Below are 19,952 nucleotides of genomic sequence, written 5' to 3'. Positions count from 1 at the left end.
GTTTACATTACAACCTAGTGATAACTCCACTGGCCACTCCTCAGGTGGCTGTTAGAGGTGCTTCCTGGGGCAGTGCTGCACAGTGAGCATCACTAATCTACTTTTTAAACATCCTTGCAAGCATCCTTATCTTAGTGCATAAGAACATTTGCCTAATGATTCTCACCCATGATATGCAGAGTGATCATGTTCTTGAATTTATCACAACTTATAGTAAGGCATAAAGAACAGTTTATAAATTAAACGGACATTATTGTCATCAGATCTACTACAGCATATTATATTTGTTCTGGTGAGTATAATAATATCCTTCAGGCTTTTTACCATAAACACTGTATTTTCATAGAAAATGCAGTGTTTACATTACTACCTAGTGATAACTCCACTGGCCACTCCTCAGATGGCTGCTAGAGGTGCTTCCCGGGGCAGTGCTGCACAGTGAGCATCACTAACATTCAGTGTCTCCACCCTCTGCATGCAGACACTTAGCTAATCCCTATAGAGCTGCATTGATTTAATTCATCGCTATGATGAGATGCTGATTGGCCAGAGCTGTTTTTGCCTTGTGCTGACTCTGCCCCGATCTGCCTCCTTGACAAACTCAGCCAATCCTATGGGAAAGTATTTTGATTGGCTCACAGAATCACGTCTGATGATGTCAGCTGTAAACAGGCAGATCAGGGTCAGAGGCAGCAGCTGCAGACTTGAATACATGTAAGATTTTACTATATTTCCGGGGAGGGCAAGAGGTCCCAGGGGGAACTAGATGGTGGTTTTAACACTATAGGGTTGGGAATAAATGCTTGTGTTCCTGACTCTATAGTGCTCCTTTAAAGTAGTCAGTAAGTTGACAGTGGTCATATTTTATTTTGTTTTTTAACATAAAGCATATCCCTATGCAAAAACTGTTTCCAATAAAGTCACACAGAAACATGAGAATATAAATAGAACTTTTTGTGCATGTAAATATACCGAAAAAAAACCCTTTCAAAGTCTTACATATATATGGTGCTTTATTATCTCACTATAGCTTTGTAAATATATTCAATGGAAAATGCATATTTCAATATGTATAACTAATGATTTACTAACATTTTAACACATAGTTCCCAAGCCCTAGATACTTACTTTCTTGTTAGTGCTGGGGAATTTCTAATCAAAATTCCTCAAAGAGAAGCAGCAAGAACAAAGCTCCAGAGAAAGAAAACGTCTTCTTGTAAAGATGGGTGATTTTATTGAGAATTAGGAATGTGTATAAAACATTCCACACTGCATTAGATCAAGTGCCGTTTTAAGAATTCATTTTTATGTATCAGTTAAAATAATGACTTGCTATATAAAGTTATTATGGGTTAAAATTGATGTCAGGCTCAGCCAACCACAGAATAAGGTTGATTGGAGTTATATTTCACAAAAAGCTGTTCAGCAAGTAGTTGCCTCACTATCTCAATACATCCGATTACATCAACTCCCAGCAGCCTCAGCCAGAACCCAGAATATCACTGAAAATGATTGACTGTACGTGGATGTAATTCAAGGGATTGCATACATTTGCGAGAGAGAGAGAGGGAGAGAGAGTTTTTTTTTTTTTTATTTAGCACACTTCACCCAAAAGTTAACTTTAAAGCCCACATATTACTATGCATAAAATGCATTCATTTGTTCATCTACTGTCAGGTGGAAATATGAGCCAGGAGAGATGGTAATATTTTAACAAAACAAAAATTTCTAACAGTGCTGAACACAAAAATAATTATCAGAAAAGCCTGCTATAGTGGCTATTATGCCAGAATTACCATGGCTCCATTCCCTGTAATGGGACGAACCATTTTGCAACTTTTTGATTTTTTACCTGCCCTCTCCCAAGACACAGTGGGTCCTCTACGGCCAGTGACATGTATCCAGCTTCTGCAGGGCTGAAGAAGCCAGATGAGAATCTCACCGGCCATTCGTTGGTTAAGAGTGTCAGCCTACAACTCTGAACAAATGAATGCATGTTATGCATGGTAATATGCGCAGAATGTATATTAGGTAATTAAGTCTTATTATTGGCTAATGACACCAAAAGACGCTGCCAAAGGGGGAGTTGCACCTCAAGCATCAAAGGAGTTAAATTCCATATTTGCAGTGTTTCAAATTTCTGAAGTGGACATGGTGTGTGGAGTAAACCTTTAATTATTTTAAATGTCTCCTTTTTATCAGCTTCATGGATCTTTCTTCTGACATTTCTTTACAGATATAATTTTAAGAAATGTAGGAAAAGAGATCCAGGGAGTTATTACAATTTATGACTTTGCTTTGGCTTGGGGAATTAACATATGCTCTTACATCAAATTATTGAAATACTCTTTATCTTATTTAGCACTAGCACTATTTAATTATTCTCCCACATTGGAATTAGTGTAGGACCCATGGATATTAAGGCTCTGTGACGAATTGGAGGGCTTAACACTATATGGTCATATGATGTAACTGAATCCCCATATGTCTTTGCTGAGACAGGCGATTTTAAAGTAACACTAAAGCGTTTTGACCAATCACCTTGAATCAATGTATCTCTGTGGGGAAAATTCAGCGTCTCCATGCAGAGCATGGAGACACTGAGCGGAAGTGCTGCCTACTTTTCTCTGAAAAGGCAGTGTTTGCATGAAAAAGCCTGAAGGGAACAATTATATTCACCAGAACAACTACATTAAGTTGTAGTTGTACCTGTGACTATAAAGTGCCTTTAAGTTGCCTTAAACAATATAAAAATGCATTTTTATGTGTGAGGTGTTCCTTAATCTGTATTATGTATGAAATTTGGCCACTACGGCAGCACCATTTCTGCAAAACGCATGTTCTGATTGTGCTCCCAATTTCCTTTTGTCTTTACTGGGGATTTAACATATACAAAACTACACATGCACTATGTGGTTTTACAATTCTCCACCATCTGTACAGAACAGTACAGCAACATGCTTTATTTAAAGGAAGTACAGGTAATACTCGAAAAATGTGAATATCGTGCAAAAGTTCATTTATTTCAGCAATGCAACGTACAAGGGGAAACTAATATATGAGATAGATGCATTACATGCAAACAGTGGCGTACTAAGGGGGGGCGGAGGGGGCGGTCCGCCCCGGGTGCCACCAGGGTGAAGGGTGCCATGAGCTTGGTCTGGGAGCTGGAGGGGGCTGTGTGAGCTGTGGCCGCACTGTGCCCCATGTTAGTAAGGCTGCCGTGCGGCCAGAACAGCTCACACAAGCAAACAGCTGCTAAACTGGCCGCACGGAGGAAAAGAGGGCGGGAGTAAGCAAAATCTGAGGGGGCGGGGCTTAATATGGCCCTTACCCGCTGCTGTTAGGAGGTGCAGCAAGATGGAATCCATGCGTTCCCACAGGCTTCAGGGAATCCAGTCCTCCTCCAGCCCACTGTCTGTAAGTAAGAGTGTGTGTGACTGTGTGTGTGTCTGTGTGTGTGACTGTGTGTGTATGTGTGTGTGTGTGACTGTGTGTCTGTGTGTGTGTGTGTGTGACTGTGTGTCTGTGTGTGTGTGTGTGTGACTGTGTGTCTGTGTGTCTGTGTGTAACTGTATGCCTGTAACTGTGTGTGTGTGTATGTGTGTGTGACTATGACTGTGTGTGTGTGACTGTGTGGCTGTGTGTGTGTGTGAGACTGTCTGTGTGTAACTGTATGCCTGTAACTGTGTGTATGTGTGTGTGTGTGTGTGTGAGACTGTCTGTGTGTAACTGTATGCCTGTGACTGTGTGTGTGTGTATGTGTGTATGTATGTGTGTGTGTGAGACCGTCTGTGTTTAACTGTGTGTGTATGTGTGTGTGTGTGTGAGACTTTCTGTGTGTAACTGTATGCCTGTAACTGTGTGTGTGTATGTGTGTAACTGTATGCCTGTAACTGTGTGTATGTGTGTGTGTGAGACTGTCTGTGTGTAACTGTATGCCTGTAACTGTGTGTCTGTGTGTGTGTGTGTGTGTGTGAGTGAGACTGTCTGCCTGTAACTGTGTGTGTGTGTATGTGTGTGTGACTGTCTGCCTGTGACTGTGTGCATGACTGTCTGTGACTGCATGTGTTACTGTGTGCGTGTGACTGTCTGCCTGTAACTGAGTGTGTGACTGTGTGTCTGTAACTGAGTGCGTGACTGTCTGTCTGTAACTGAGTGTGTGGGGCTGCAGGGATTTTGTAGAAGGAGGCAGAGGTTTTGTATTGGGACAGAAGTCTTTATAAGGGGGGATAAGCAGGGGATTTGTGGAAGGGGGTTGCAGGGTTTTGTAGACGGGGCAGTACAGGATTTGTTGAAGGGGCAGGACAAGGGTTTTGCAGGAGGGGCTGACAGCGGTTTTGCAAAGTTTACAAATTGTAAAAAAAAAAAAAAGAAAACCTTTAACATTTTTTACAGTTTTTGTACAGTGGACAGGGCCGGACTGGGAACTAAAAGCAGCCCTGGAAAAAAATTCTATACCAGCCCAACAATGTGCCGCGCCAGCACAGGCGAAAATGCATCACCCCCAAACACACACACAAAAAATGCATCTTCGCTTGGTTTCTTGTGTTACTTATTCCCTCTCTTCATTTTTTTAAACTCGTTTAGTGTATCTTGTCTCCAATTTTTCTCCTTTGTCTCTTACAACCCCCCTTATGTGTCTTTCAACTCCCTTGTGTGTCTTTTACGTCATCCCATCCTGTGTGTCTCTTTTTACTCTTCTCCAGCCCTCTGTATGTCTCTTCCCCATCGCCTTTTGTGTGTGTCTATGTCCCCCCAGCAAACCTTCTGTGTGTCTCTTTGTTTCCCCCAGTCCCTCTGTGTGCATATTTTTCCCCCAGCCCAGCTTTGCCCCCACAAACCTTTTGTATGTCAATTTGTCCCCTACAAATCTTTTGTATGTCTCTTTGTCCCTCAGCAAACCTTCTGTGTGTCTCTTTGCCTTCCCCCAGTCCCTTTGTCTGCCTCTTTCTTCCCGCAGACCCTTGTGTGCCTCTTTCCCCATCTGTCTCTTTCTTCCCCCTCCACCTGCCTCTCTCGCTTCCTCCTCTGTCTCTTTCTCCTCCATCTCTTTCTCCCCCCTCCCCCTGCCTCTCTTTCTTCCTCCTCTGTCTCTTTCTCTCCCTTCCTCCTATGTCTCTCTCTTACCCCTCTTTCTCCCCCACTACCCCGCAGTCTCACTCTCCCCTGTGTCTCTGTCCCCCCTCCCCCTGTGTCTCTCTCTTACACCTCTTTCTCACTCTCCCTCCTCTGTCTTTCTCCCCATCCTCTGTCTCTTTCCCTCCCTTCCTCCTGTGTCTCTCTCTTTCCCCTTTTTCTCCCTCACTCCCCTTCTGTCTCTCTCTCCCCCCTCTATCTCCCCTACAAGCCCTCTGTCTCACTCTCCCCCCTGTGTCTCTCTTCTCCACCTCCCACTATTTCTCTACTTCACCCACTGAGACTGACCTTGTCTGAAATCAGATCTGGAACGGCAGGGACAGCAATGTGATGTTTTCTCTCTCTCTCCATCATGCTCCCATGCGGTTCCCACAATTCCCTGCATGGACACATCATAGAGTAATCACTACTCTATGATGTGGCTGTGCTGGGAATTGTGGGAACCGCATGGGAGCATGGTAGTTAGCTCTGCCCCATCCTCATTCCTCCAATGCTTACTGACAGCTGCACGGCTGTCAGTATCAGTAAGCAGTGGCGTACACACACTTCATGGGGCCCTGGTGCGAAACTGATCCGTGCCCCCCCTACCCTGACCCTCTCCCCCCTGACTGTGCCCCCCCCCCGACACATACATACAGACACAAACACATACACACAACCCCGACAGACACATACATACATACATACACACATGCAGGCACATACATACAGAGACACACACGCAGACACATACATACAGAGACACACACAGACACATACAGAGACACAGACACACACATACATGCAGAGACACAGACACACACATACATACACAGGCAGACATACAGATACACACACATACAGAGACATACACACACATACAGAGACACAGACACACAATCATACAGAGACACAAACAGACATACAGATACACACACACACACATACAGAGACAAAGACAGAGACATACATACACACATAGACACAGACATACATATGGATACACACACACACAGAGACACAGACATACATACGGATACACACACACACACACACAGAGACAGACACACATACATACACACATACAGAGACAGACACACATACAGAGACACAGACACAAACATACATACACAGACATACATACAGATACACACACAGAGCCACAGACACACACATACATACACACATACAGAGACACAGACATACACACATACAGAGACACAGACACACATACATACATACACACATACAGAGACACATACATACACACATACAGAGACACAGACACACATACATACATACAGAGATACAGAGACACAGACATACACACATACAGAGACACAGACATACATACACACAGACACAAAGACATACAGAGACACAAATACACAAAATGTTTCCTACCATGTGTGACTTTCCCTGGGGTCCAGTGGTGGCTCAGCCTGATGGGAGTCAGAGTTCCCACTCTGACTCCCTCCTCCTTTCTGTTTCCTCCCGCGCGGGCTCTCAGTATGCTGAGAGGAGTGACGTGCGGTCACTTCCTCCCAGCAGTGATGATTTCATCACAGGGGGCCCGGTCGCGCTCTTAAAGCGTCCAGCGCAGACCGGGCCCCCTTACAATCCATGTCCATCGGGTGGCCCTGACAGCATGGGCCACACGATGGACCCCTTAACATGTGGCCCCGGCGTTTTGCCGCACGGGCCGGTGCCGCAAAGCGTGGCAGCTGCTACCCGGTCGCGGGGGGTCGCGGGGCGGCCGGGCCCCCTGGAGTGCCGGGCCTGGTCGCAGCTGCGACCCCTGCGACCGCGGTACATACGCCACTGTCAGTAAGTGTGCCGCCAGACCGGCACACTCACTACCACTATTGAATGCGGCCGGCCCCCTCAGAGTGTGCCAACGGACGGGCACCCGGCAACACCTAATTGCGGCCAGGGCCGCCGCCGGATGACTCCCTCAGAATTAGAGCTCCGTAGCCCCCAAGTGCCGCGGCCCACAGGGGAAATTTCCCGGTATCCCGGTGGGCCAGTCCGGCCCTGACAGTGGACCAGCACCAGCAGATGACATGACTCCAGCCTCAGTCCACTCCTTGTGAAAGTCCCCAACACTTTTGAATGGGCTTTTCCTGACAATCCTCTCCAGGCTGCAGTCATCCCTGCTGCTTGTGCACCTTTTTCTTCCACACTTTTCCCTTCCACATAACTTTCTATTAATGTGCTTTGATACAGCATTTTGGGACCATCCAACTTCCTTCGCAATTATCTTTTGAGGCTTTCCCTCCTTATGGAGGGTGTCAATGATGGTTTTCTGCACAACTGTCAGGGCAGCAGTCTTCCCCATGATTGTGATTCCTACTGAACCAGACGTCCTACTGAGAGACCATGTAAAGGCTCAGAAACCCTTTTCAGATGTTATGACTTACTTAGCTGATTAGAGTTGGACACTGTGAGCCTAGAATATTGCACCTTTTCACAATATTCTAATTTACTGAGATTGTGGATTTGGGGTTTTCATGAGCTGTAAGCCATAATCATCGCACGTATGACAAATCACGGCTTGAACTATCTTGCTTTGCATGTAATGCGTCTCTCATATATTAGTTTCCCCTTTTACGTTGCATTACTGAAATACATGAACTTTTGCACGATATTCTAATTTTTCGAGTATCACCTGTATGTAACAACTTTACCACAACACATTGTCAAATGTAAAAGCATTAGGCTCTAGTAAGGTGACCTGGTTGTGCTTTTCTTGCTGTATCTAGCTAGAGGGAGATACAGGGTTTTACTGTAACTTTTTTATTATTATTACTGTGTTTTAAAATGTCCTCAAGAAGCTGTCTTAAAATTGATTGCAAGTATTAAAATGGCGAGAGTTCTACACAGACATTGTATACATTGATACAACAAAAAGTCCACATAAAAATGTATCTCTAGCAGTGGTCAAAAAGTATTAATCAATATTGATAAAAATCAATTCCTTGAAGAGAACAGAATTGCTCAATTATATGGTAAATTAACTATCACTATCATCTATAACAATAAAAGAGACATATTTTATATAAAACAAAACTAGAATGCAATATTTTAGCAATCTTACCCTACATTCCATTATATCATTTATAGAAGCTAGCCTAGCGGTACTGATAAAAATAGAGTAAAAAAATGACCTGGCTTGAACTAGTAAATCATGTTAAAAGTAAAAAAAAAAAAGCAGAGTGATACAATATATATTTATTTTTGCTGTAGAGATTGTTCTATTTTTTTTTTATCTTGCATGATAAATGTTTACCAGAGAAAAATAACATTCTTAACCCCTTAAGGACGGAGCCAAATGTACACGTTGTGAATGAAACAAAATGTAAACAAAACCTGGCATTTGGGCTATATGTCTGTCCAACCGTAATTCACCTCTTTCATTAATCTCATTATATGGACCTGTTAGCTTCATCTGATCTAGGTGATTTTGTGTCTGCTGCTAAGTTTTTTAAAGGGACACTATAGGCACCCATACCACTTCATATTTTTTAACCCCTTAAGGACACATGACATGTGTGACATGTCATGATCCCTTTCATTCCAGATGTTTGGTCCTTAAAGGGTTAAAGTGGTCTGGGTGCGGTGTCCCTCAGAGCGCTGCAAATTACAACATTGCAGTTTTAGAGAAACTACTCTAGAAGTTTACCAGACAGGTGCTTCCTGCTGTTTCACTGAGTTTGACTTTACATGAGGACATCCTGTGTCAAGAAAAACCCCACTGGAAAGCATTGACTCGGTGCTTTCCTATGGGGAAGGCCTACTGTGTGTGCGGCACTCGCTGTGCATGCCCATTAGGCTCCCCCCATCGTCTAACGGCAGAGCACAACCTAGCACCTAGGGGCATTGGCACTGACATCATGTAAGCATGGATGGGGGAGAGGGCATGGGGTAGGAATACAACAAGGACAATAAGAGAGGGATGCATTAGAGTGATGAGAAGTAAAGGAGAAAGAGATTGGAGTGATAGGAGGAGAGGAAGGGAGAGAGGGAATAGAGCAATAAGATGACAGGAATTGCTGAGAGCAGTGGCAGAATAGGAAGGGAGGGATGAATTGGAGTACAGAAAAGGAGAGATTGGAGTGTTATGGTAATATAGGGATTGCTGGGTGTAATTGGAGTGGTGCGAAAAAGAGTGATTGAATGGACAGGAAGACAAGGAGGAAGGGATTGGAATTATGTGAGACAAGGGATTATGTTAAGATAGAAAGGAGGAGATTTTAAGCCTACCTAGTCCAGGACACAGAAGCTGAAGATTCCTAGTGAGTAGGGAGAAATAGGGGACATTTTACATGCCCTGCCCATTACAAGCTCTTGGTAGGAAGAAACTGCAGAAAGCAGTGTCAGGATGGCGTATTGCCTGTAACTACCCTACACATAACAACAATGGTAGGGTGGAAGTTTAAGGGAGTGGCCCAGAATTTACATCAAATTTGGGCACATGGCAGAGCAGGAACATTTGGGTAATCTAGCGCTGCTCCTGCTGAGAAACACATGGTATCTGGCTGAAGTTGTGGAGGTGGGGAGCAAAGCGAAATAGACATCATGTAAGAAGTCAAACTGTTCTAAAATGGTTAAACTTTAGCCATTGGGGTGTGTCAAGGCACCATAACTACTACAATGCACTAACATGGATTGCTGAAAATCAAGACTTCATATGCACAGGAGGAGCAATCACCATGGAAGCCAATAGAATGTATGTTAACTTGTAGCACATTGCACTCTGAATAGCATCTGTCAATATACCTTGATAAATTGCCCAATGTAATCTGTTTCACTTGCCTCAGTCTCACCCTTGACATTTTTAATTTTCGTTATTTAGAGTGTTATTCAGCATTGTGCTCTTTTGTCTTTCACTTTTATAATAATCTATGTGTAATACAAAATGTCCTTTAATGTGTGACTATTATTAAAACAAATTATTTTTCTTGCTCGCTCTGTGGGATTGTACCCTTATATAGACAGTTAAACACTCAATGTAGTAGAAACACTATCAAACAAGTAATAAATTAAAAGCAATTAAATAAAATTTGAGCCAACTCAACTATACTTAAAACGTTTTTTTACGCGTTTCACTTCTTCAGAGGTCTTTTGGCTATTTTGTACCTTTTAGTATATGGCTATTATTTTTTTTTATGTTAAATACGTGGTCCTGTGAATCAGTATTGACCTCTTTACTTTTTTTTTATTTCTTACAAATGGAAACTTTCCTTTTCATTGTGTACTTTGATATTGGATGTCCTTGGTATTCTACAATATCTTACACTGGAATGATAATGGAATGATAAAACTGTTTGGAATGATAATTCTGAAAAAAATAATGTTATATAGTAATAATACTATAAATAATATATATTAGTGTTATTACTAGTATATAAATATAATTATATGTGTGTGTATATATATATATCCATTTAATCAGTATAATCAAATTGTTAAACTGAATAAACTTTCTGTCTAGTAAGAGAAAGGTTATTAGGCAACGTGTATGCCCACCAGTATAATTAATTAGCAGTACAGTCTAAATATTTTGTAGCAAATCTTTCACTGTTTGTAACTAAGGTTTTCAAGGCCTGCAGATTTGAAGAGTGTACTTTCCTCCAGCACAAATTCCAGGTTTTGTTTTGATTAGAACGTGTACAATTGCCTCTGTCCTTGAGTTGTTAAGGACGGAGGCAATTGTACAAGTTCCGATCAAAACAAAACGTATAATTTGAGCTATATGTCTGTTCAACCATAATTTACCTTTTTCATACTAAGGTAATTATGCATACCCAAGTATATTATATATAATTTTGTTCCGAAGACATACGGAATTCATTTCACATCAAATATTTATAAACAGAACAGAAATTTAACATCACTAAAAACTTGTGAGAAATAAGGAATTTTTATTTTCCAAGTTCTGCATGGCATTTAACTGTGAATGTCATAATACTGTTAGCTTTTACTGCAATAATACAAACATATTTGCATGCTGAAATGTCCCACAAGTGCAATGATGCCCCCAATGTACAGGTTTCATGATGTTTTGGAAAGTTACAGGGTTAAATTTGACAGATCGGTTTCCTAGGCTTATGTTGCCTTTCAGTCCGTATGGCAGCCCAGGAATGGGAATTACCCCCATCATGGCATACCATTTGCAAACGTTGACAAAATGGGGTATATCCAGACTTTTTTTTCGTGGTCCCTTATAAGGGGTTAAGGGCATATGAGACTAGTTACTGTTTACTATATTTTGATTGACTCAACCTCAGTTGATTTTCATTCAAAATTGCTTAATAAACTGAAGATGGCTTTATATCTCTTTAGATGTACCGTACAGTAGCACAATTGGTGGTAAAATATTGCAGGATCACTATTTCAATAGGTAAATCTTTGATAGAATACATTTTGTAATATAGAGTCTGCATTTTTTTTAGATAATGTTGTTTGTAGAGAACTGATATGAAAATGTTATCCACTCTATCCTGTTTCATATGGGAAGAGCAGATGGAGTCATTTTTAACACTGTACGGCTATAGAGCTGAAAGCTATTGCAATTTGTCATTTCAAAAGCTACTGGAATAAGAAGGTGACATAAGCAAGTATAGTAATAATGTTGAACAGAGGTCCCATTAAGAACTCAGCTGAAGGGTATAGTTGTCATTGACACAACAATATTTGCTAAACAGTTCATTAGGCTGACATTTCCCTAAACTCTTAAGGGAATGAAGGAGTTAGGAAGCGTGTGACAAGCGCAGCTCATGACATTTCACCAGACATTTAAAGCATGGCATTAAAAGAAGATCTGTACTCATTAACAATACCCAAGGAGCAGACTCCTGATGTTACCACTAATTTATTGAACTGCTCGGACATCAGTTAAATGTGTTGTTTGAGCCATAAGAAGTAAAATTATTATTTTGAACATTAATGGAACAGACTGAAGTAACATGGAACAGTCTAGAAGGTGTGCCATCCCCCTGCTCTGATATGAGTACATTTTAACCGTGTATTCACATACATAGCACCTAATGAGATATTGAAACAGATGAAGAAGTATAATGGGTTTAAATGGATCCATTAAACAGTAATTAGTAATATAACAGAGTTTTTTTAAAAGCTCAATTTCATTTATTAATGTTGTTTTCATTGTTCTTAATTTGTTTGCCATTTTCAACCATGTGCAGATAATTTGTAGCTTTTCTGTTAACCCTAGAGATAGATTAAAACAATAGACAGACAGAAAGAAAGATGATTGATAGACAGACAGACAGACAGACTGACTACTGGAGTAGTTTTTAGTATGAAGTGATTAGGGAGAACTGGACTTTTCCACAGTTCATAAGTCTAATAAATACTATATATGTATTTTGCGGTACACTGGTAGGCACATTTTTATTCTATTTGATTCAGAGATCAAGTGAAAAAAGGTAACCAACAGAGGGAAAAAGTACAGTGTTTGCATGAGAAAGGCTGCAGGGAGCTATAGTTCACACCTAAACAACCTCATTAAGCTGAAGTTGTTCAGGTGACTATAGTATCCCTTTAATTACTTGCAGGACTTCGTAATAGCCAGGTGATATGTCTTCTCATAAACTAACCACAATCAAGGGACAATTATCATAGTTTGATATTTTTACAATATACTTTAATATATAATGCAGTATGACAAATTAAATAAACAACATGCAGAATAAAATGTATTTATATAGAGTTGTTATTAATTTTTTTTCTCTTTCATGTGTTCCTAGATCCATACTTCCCTTATTACCGGAAGACCAAGTGCTGAGGACCCCTCTGAGATTCTTCTTAATTTTACTTTAGCCCGCTACATTCGACTGAGATTACAGCGGATTCGAACTCTTAATGCTGATTTAATGATGCTAGCTGAGAATGATCCAGGAGACCTTGACCCCATTGTTTCAAGAAGGGTAATTTTTTTTTTTTTTTTTTTACTTTTAATATATATCATAATTGAATACTTTCAATCTATTCTCAAAATGTTATTCTGGTATAATGTGGGTTTGAATACTTTTCATATTGCTGGTCAAAATCCCTCTATGAAAATGAAATATAAGATAATGTTACATATAAGACAAAAGCTATTTTTATGTTTACTATATTATATAATTAATAATGTGAAGTGTTTGTTGGGAAAGGGTGCCAGCAGCAACCACCATTACTTGGAACCCAATATGCAAAGAAACCACAATACGCAACAATGTAAACATAAATTAGTTACAAGAACACAAATGGATAAAAAAAAATGCAAAAAAGGAAAACATGGAAAATTGATACAAGGAAAGAGATAGGTTTCGGGGACACAGGCCTTCTGGATGCTGGGAGGTAACTATTATTCCTCTACCTCAATCCAATTAAAATAATAAAACAATAAAAAGGTGGTAGAGCACACAGGAATAATAGTTACCACCCAAAAGAGAATTTCCACAGAAATTGGCAAGTCTTACAGGGAACAAGGCCTCCATTAACAGAATACAGTGATCAAGGCCTTCAGGATTAGGATACAGGGAGCAAGGTCCCCAGGAGCCATCTAGCAGGAAAATGGGTCCACACCTTTAACAAAACTAGTTAGCTGGCAACTAAAAATGGGGCAAGGCTAGATGAAATAATTAACAAGGTAAGGCCAGGTTGGACAGAGTCAGATCTCTTCAGTCTGGATGCAGTCGCCTGCAACAGCACCACAGCATGGTAGTGGTACTATGAGGTACTGCACCAGACTAAAGAAATCAGAAAACTAGGGAGTAGAAATGGAATACTGACAAATAACTTATCTTGTGTCCTTGTCTAACAAATTTCCAATTTTTATTTATTGAACTTATCTAATTAGCTTTATTCATTCAAACTTAACCTTATTGTATTTGTATTATAGAATTTGTTGAATTCACATTCGATATGCTCACCACTCAATTAATAGGTCCATGAGACATTTTTCTGGAAAGATAAAGTGGGATGTACAAAAAATACAGCCTTATTACCTTACAGACTGTTCATTGACATGACTGTACGTAAAACTAGAAAATATATTTTAAGACTCAGAGAAAAGATTGCACCTACATTAGCAATGAGAGTAGGTGCAAGAATGAAAAAAAATGTGGATCTTAAATCTGTGGAGATCTTTAAAATATGCTTGGACACTGGTTTTGGGAAAAAAATAGATTATTCAGTGCTAAAAAAGCCATAGGTTCACAGTTGGCTGATTTAAGGAGACATCTGACTACCATTTAGAAGGAAGAGAATGATTTTATCCTACCTTGTGGTACAATCTGAAATAGCTACAAATTGAGTATGACATCTTTGTTTGGACAAACCACAGAAATAAATGTGCATAAGGTTGAACATGAAGGACCAGAATCTTTTTTCAATCTAGACTTCTATGTTTCATGAGTGACAGATGGCATTCACCGTTATGAGCTGTACACACTGATGTTTGCCCATATGCCTAAATTGTAAATTAGATATGCATCTTATGAGCTGCACACACCTGTTGGTGACATCTACTCAAATCTTAACAGTGTTCCAATTCTCACAAGTATACACACAGGTGCAACCTTACTAATTACATACCCATACACTCTGCTACCCCCTTCACGTATGCTATTAAATGCATTATAGGTTTGCAAAAAACTAACCTCTGTTCATGATATTTAACAATCCCAATATCATGGTTTCTACTAAAATTTGCCTTACATCCAGATTACCTCCTCTTATGCTTTCCCTACAGTGGTTTACTACTCCCTAAATTCCTTCTGACCAGGGAGCAGGAAAGCAGATTGTGATGGCATACTTATCTTATCTAACAATACACACAAACATACTATAGGGGTAAACTGGTGCCTAATCCAACACGGTGCAGATAAAAATTCACCCAGAGCTGTGTCACCCTCTACCTCAATCCAATTAAAATAATAAAACAATAAAAAGCTGGTAGAGCACACAGGAATAATAGTTACCACCCATTAGAGAATTTCCACAGAAATTGGCAAGTCTTTAAAAACACAAGAAAACCAAGAAAAAACTTCATAGTGTATTATATAAATCATAAGTGTAAACATTACGTCCTCCCAATTAAGTCCCTCGCCTAATTTTTGTAAGTTGTTTCATTTCTCTACAGACTCCACATTCAGTAATCCTTCATCCTTGTCACTACCAGTATCATAACGTATCATCACCGGTTCACCATCTTGGATAATGTCAAAGTGTGGGAGAACCATAGTCCAATACAAATAGGCATACACCACATATATATATATACCTTAATAAAACTATTAAAACAAATAATATAAAACAAACAGCCTTTTACTATGTCAACATGTAGAGACTTGATATGCAGAGTAGAAAAGTGTAAATTCCACATGCACTTGTATATACATTTGTTGACATAATTATACTTATACACCTTTAGTAATAAGCTGATGAATAGAAAAAGTGCATATTTTTGCTGACATTTTCAGTTATACCAATAGCGACAGGATAAAATAAAGATTTTTTTTAGTTATGTTACTGACTTAGAAGTGAAAAAAGTGCTATTATTTTAAAGAATAACTGCTGAATTTGTCTGATGCAAGTACTGAAGACTGTAGTGTATTAAAATGTTGACTCAGGTTTATACATAAAAAGTAGCCTTTCATATTAAATCAAAGGAGAAATATTAAGATTTAATGTTTCAAATTGTGTATGCCAGCCTTTAACGTGACTGAGCTTGACAAGATGAACATACAGGCAGAATGGTCAAGACATGAGTGGATGTCAAGGACAACAGAGATCAGAAAATATATAGTAATTAGTCAAGGTTCTGTTTTATGTGGAATCATTTCCTGACATAACAGTGCCCTAATAGAAACTAAAAATGTAAAAGTCTGAAAAAAAAATGGAGAAAAGGTTATTAGTGACATGATTCAAGTAATAAAGAAAATATAGATAAGGCTGAGTTTTGTGAGCAATGTATATTAGTGATGTATATGCACGTATATGTGTTTATAATGCTGCCATCATGTATTCCATTGTGTAATTAACCCCTTAAGGACTGAGCCAAATGTACTCGTTTTGATCAAAATAAAACGTAAACAAAACTTGGAATTTGACTATATGTCTGTTCAACCGTAATTCACCTCGTTCATATTAAGTACGCCCTATGTTCAGGTTTTATAGTGTTTTGGGAAGTTACAGGGTCAAATATAGCATGTTAAATTTTTCTGTTTTTTTTTCACATTGAAATTCGCCAGATTGGTTATGTTGCCTTTGAAACCGTATGGTAGCCCAGGAATGAGAATTACCCCCATGATGGCATACCATTTGCAATAGCAGACAACCCAAGGTATTGCAAATAGGGTATGTCCAGTCTTTTGTAGTAGCCACTTTGTCACAAACACTGGCCAAAGATAGCGTTAATATTTGTTTGTGTGTGAAAAACGCAAAAAACTAATTTCAATGCCAATTTTGGCCAGTGTTTATGACTATCCTAGCTATTCTGTCCATATGATCGTCAGGTCCTTGCAAGGGCCTTGCGATCACATGGCCCAGGAGGGCCGGATCTGATGCAGGGGTACTGCCCGGGATGCCAGGCAAGTCCCCCGATCGTGGTTGCCAGCGGAGGATCACCAGCGAACAGTTAAGTCCACATCCTTAAAGAGCAGGTAAGTCTCCATCCTTAATGGGTTAAAGGGATACTATAGGCACTAAAACAACTTTACCTTAATGCAGTGGTATTGGTGTATAGACCATGCCCATGCAGTCAATTATTTGCTATTTATGAGTTAAATTACTTTGTTTATACTGCCCTAGTCACACCTCCCTGCATGTGAATTGCACAGCCTTCCTAAACATTTAATGAAAAGAGATATCTATTGTTTAAACTTTCTTTATTGTTTGTTTAATTTAGACTTCCTTATCTTATCTTATCTTATCTTATATTAACCTTATCTTAACCTTTCATCAGGACTTTCATCAGGAACTATCAGGTTCCTGATGAAAGTCCTAGAAGAGGGCTGAAATGTCGAGCTGCCATTTTTAACCATGTTTAAATAAAGACCTGCGCCCCTCTACAAAGCTATTGCCCCATCTCTAAAACAGCCTTTGCCCCCATGCACCCTTGCACCCCTCTACACAAACCCCTGCCCCCTTTCTGTACACCCCTGCCCACCCTCTCTGCAAACCCCTGTCCCCTCTCTCTACATACTCCTGCTCCTCACCACAAAACCTTTGCCCCACTCTCTAGAAAAAACCCTGACTCCTTTCTGCCCCCCTCTACAAACCCCTTACCCCGCTACAAACCCCTGTACCCCTCTACAAACCCCTGCCCCCTTCTACAAACACCTGCCCCCTCTCTACACATACCTGTTTCCCTGGTAAATTAATTTAAATGAGTGATTTCATGTTGATGCTATTTTCTTTGGCTATATGTTAAATATAGCCAAAGTTAAAAAAATATAAATGACATATGGTGGAACAAACATGTAGCAAAAATGTAAAAATTGCTTTATACTTTTGAGATAAACTAATACAGGCTGTGACGCAAAAGTGTTACTTTTCTACTAATAGCATAATTTGCACATAAAAGAAAATAATCAATAGCTTTGTTTGCAATTTTTATATAAACTTTCACCTCAGCTAATATAAAATGCCAACAAAAGATTCACCTAACAGTGTTCAATGGAAGAAAACATTTAAAGAAAATTGTAACTATAGATACAATTTTCCACAGTATTCCAGAAGCCATTTTGTAAATGTGAGTGAATATCAGAAGACATTATAGTTTTTCATAAAGATCCATCACTGAGAGAGCAAATGCTGATGATCATTTGGATGATACCTAGGGCATTTAACTTCGTGATTACAGTTCTGTCTTGCTGGAAGCCCTGTGAATTTGTCACAGTTTCCAGTGCAGGGAATGAGGAGCAAACAAAGGGCAAGTAGAATAAACAGTTATAAATCAGTCTGAACAGAGGTTTACTGGCCTACATTAGTGATGGAATTTATTGATACTGCTTTCAAATTTGCTAAACTCATATCTAAAAGGGTCATCACACTTCATTTATTTTTATCTTCCTTTTTTTTTTTTTCTTGGTTGCCAGTTTTCTTTTAATTTCCGTTTCTGAATGTTTTGTTTTAGGTTTTATTATTACAATTTTCCAAAAGTATTTTTTTGTAATGAACTATGTTGCTAAAACAGACATGAGGGTGTGTTTATTAAAAAGTGATTTGTGATGAATTGAAAAAAAAATATGTTGTGGGGTGAAATAGCTAAACTGAGGAAGAAATTGAGTCCGAATCAGCCTAAATGTCACAATTCAGATTCACTGATGCTGGATGTCCTCATGCACAGTGTAAAGACGTCCAGCATGGTTCAAAGGAGTCTGACTCCATTAGAATCCAGGAAGCACCTATAGTGCCTGTCTGGTAGACAGCCACTAGAGGCAGTCTTAGTACTACATTGTAAGTGTAGCGGACCTGACCGGCTACCTCCGCTATTACGTTCCTTCAGCCACTCAGGAACCACTTTAGAGTATAACAAGACCCATTTTCCCTTAGTAACTGGACGACACACAGTTCTGGAGGTACAACACAATTTTGTTGAGCCATACTCGGCTTTTATGCATGTCCCCGTGCAAGGGGTTTCCCTCTCAAACCAACGGGGGTCATATCCCTGGAGCCTCTGAACCTGAGAGCCAAACCGCAGGAAAGGGGGTCGTTGTCCCTTTGTCTCCCAGGTACAGAAAGCCTGCCACACATACAAAGAGTCTCCCACCCCATTGGTCAGGGGGTCTTCATCCCAAGGCATGGGAAAATAAACTGTTCCTTTGTCTTCCAGACACAGAACAGCCTGCCAAAGTAGCCAGTGCCCAAAAAGTGTCCCCACCAACCTCAGGTGTCCCCACCTGGGCACTTTCCACAGCCACTCTCTGTTCGCAAGGCTCTGGTGCTGAAACCTGCAAGGAAAGCGTCTCCCCTTCGGGGTATAAATGCTCCCTTTGGTTGACATTCATCTATATGAAAGGGCGGCCACTCAGGGAAGTACTCATGAATTACTTGTACCCAGCGATCTGGTTAAGCCACACTAACGGGTTGGGATCTGTGAGTAGTGTGAATTGCTGCCCATAGATGTAGGGCTGCTGCTTCTTGAGTGCCAAGAAATCCTTTTCGATGGTGGCGTAGCTCACCTCCCGGGGTGCTACAGGGTGTTTTCCGCCATCATCCCCGACCTGGCTCAGGACTGCCACCAATCCAAACATGGAGGCATCTGTTTGGATAAAAAAATGTTTATTCGGATTAGGAGCAGTCAGGTCAGGGGCATTTCTCAAAGTGCTTTTTAGGGCTTGATGTCCGCAACTCTTTCTGGACCTGTCACCAGCTACTCTGAACTACAGAAGAGCCCTGAAACCACTAACAAGAGTGCTGATAGCACAGAAGATCCGGTACAGGTGGCAGATGCCCACGGGACTTATGGTAAACACACCAGGCCCGCTCCTGGTCCGCACCCTTAGCAACTACATAGAGCTGGGAAAAGAGCTCGAACTGCCCACTAGAAATATGAGATGACCAGATCCGCTGGACCTATACAATCTTACCAGAAACCCATACCCAAGACTGGTGCTGCCACAACGCACTTGTTGGGGATGCCAATAAGCCACCAGGCCCCCAGGTACCGCCTGCTAACGGGCATAAATTCCCCCCCGTCATGCCTGGCCTAGACCACTTCACACCCACATGAATAGACGTATTTCTCCTCTTTAACGACTGACACTAGGCTGCAAAATGACCCGGATGCTACCCCTCTCCCCATGCACAAACTTTGCCTG

At 40.6% G+C, this 19,952-nt stretch overlaps 1 protein-coding gene across 10 annotated transcripts in view; it reads left to right on the top strand.

The window, feature by feature from the left end:
- LAMA2 (laminin subunit alpha 2) overlaps window positions 1-19,952 on the top strand; it is a 767,184-nt gene that overhangs the window by 231,573 nt on the left and 515,659 nt on the right. For all 10 annotated transcript variants that reach the window (XM_063443147.1, XM_063443149.1, XM_063443146.1 and 7 more), the window contains exon 5: window positions 12,888-13,067. In XM_063443147.1, coding sequence (XP_063299217.1) covers window positions 12,888-13,067 — 180 coding nt within the window. The remainder of the gene's footprint in view (window positions 1-12,887; window positions 13,068-19,952) is intronic.

Source organism: Pelobates fuscus, chromosome 2 (assembly GCF_036172605.1).
Source record: "Pelobates fuscus isolate aPelFus1 chromosome 2, aPelFus1.pri, whole genome shotgun sequence".
Taxonomy (NCBI): Eukaryota; Metazoa; Chordata; class Amphibia; order Anura; family Pelobatidae; genus Pelobates; species Pelobates fuscus.
The sequence above is the reverse complement of the archived record's forward strand: the minus strand, read 5'-3'. Positions and strand labels throughout refer to the sequence as shown.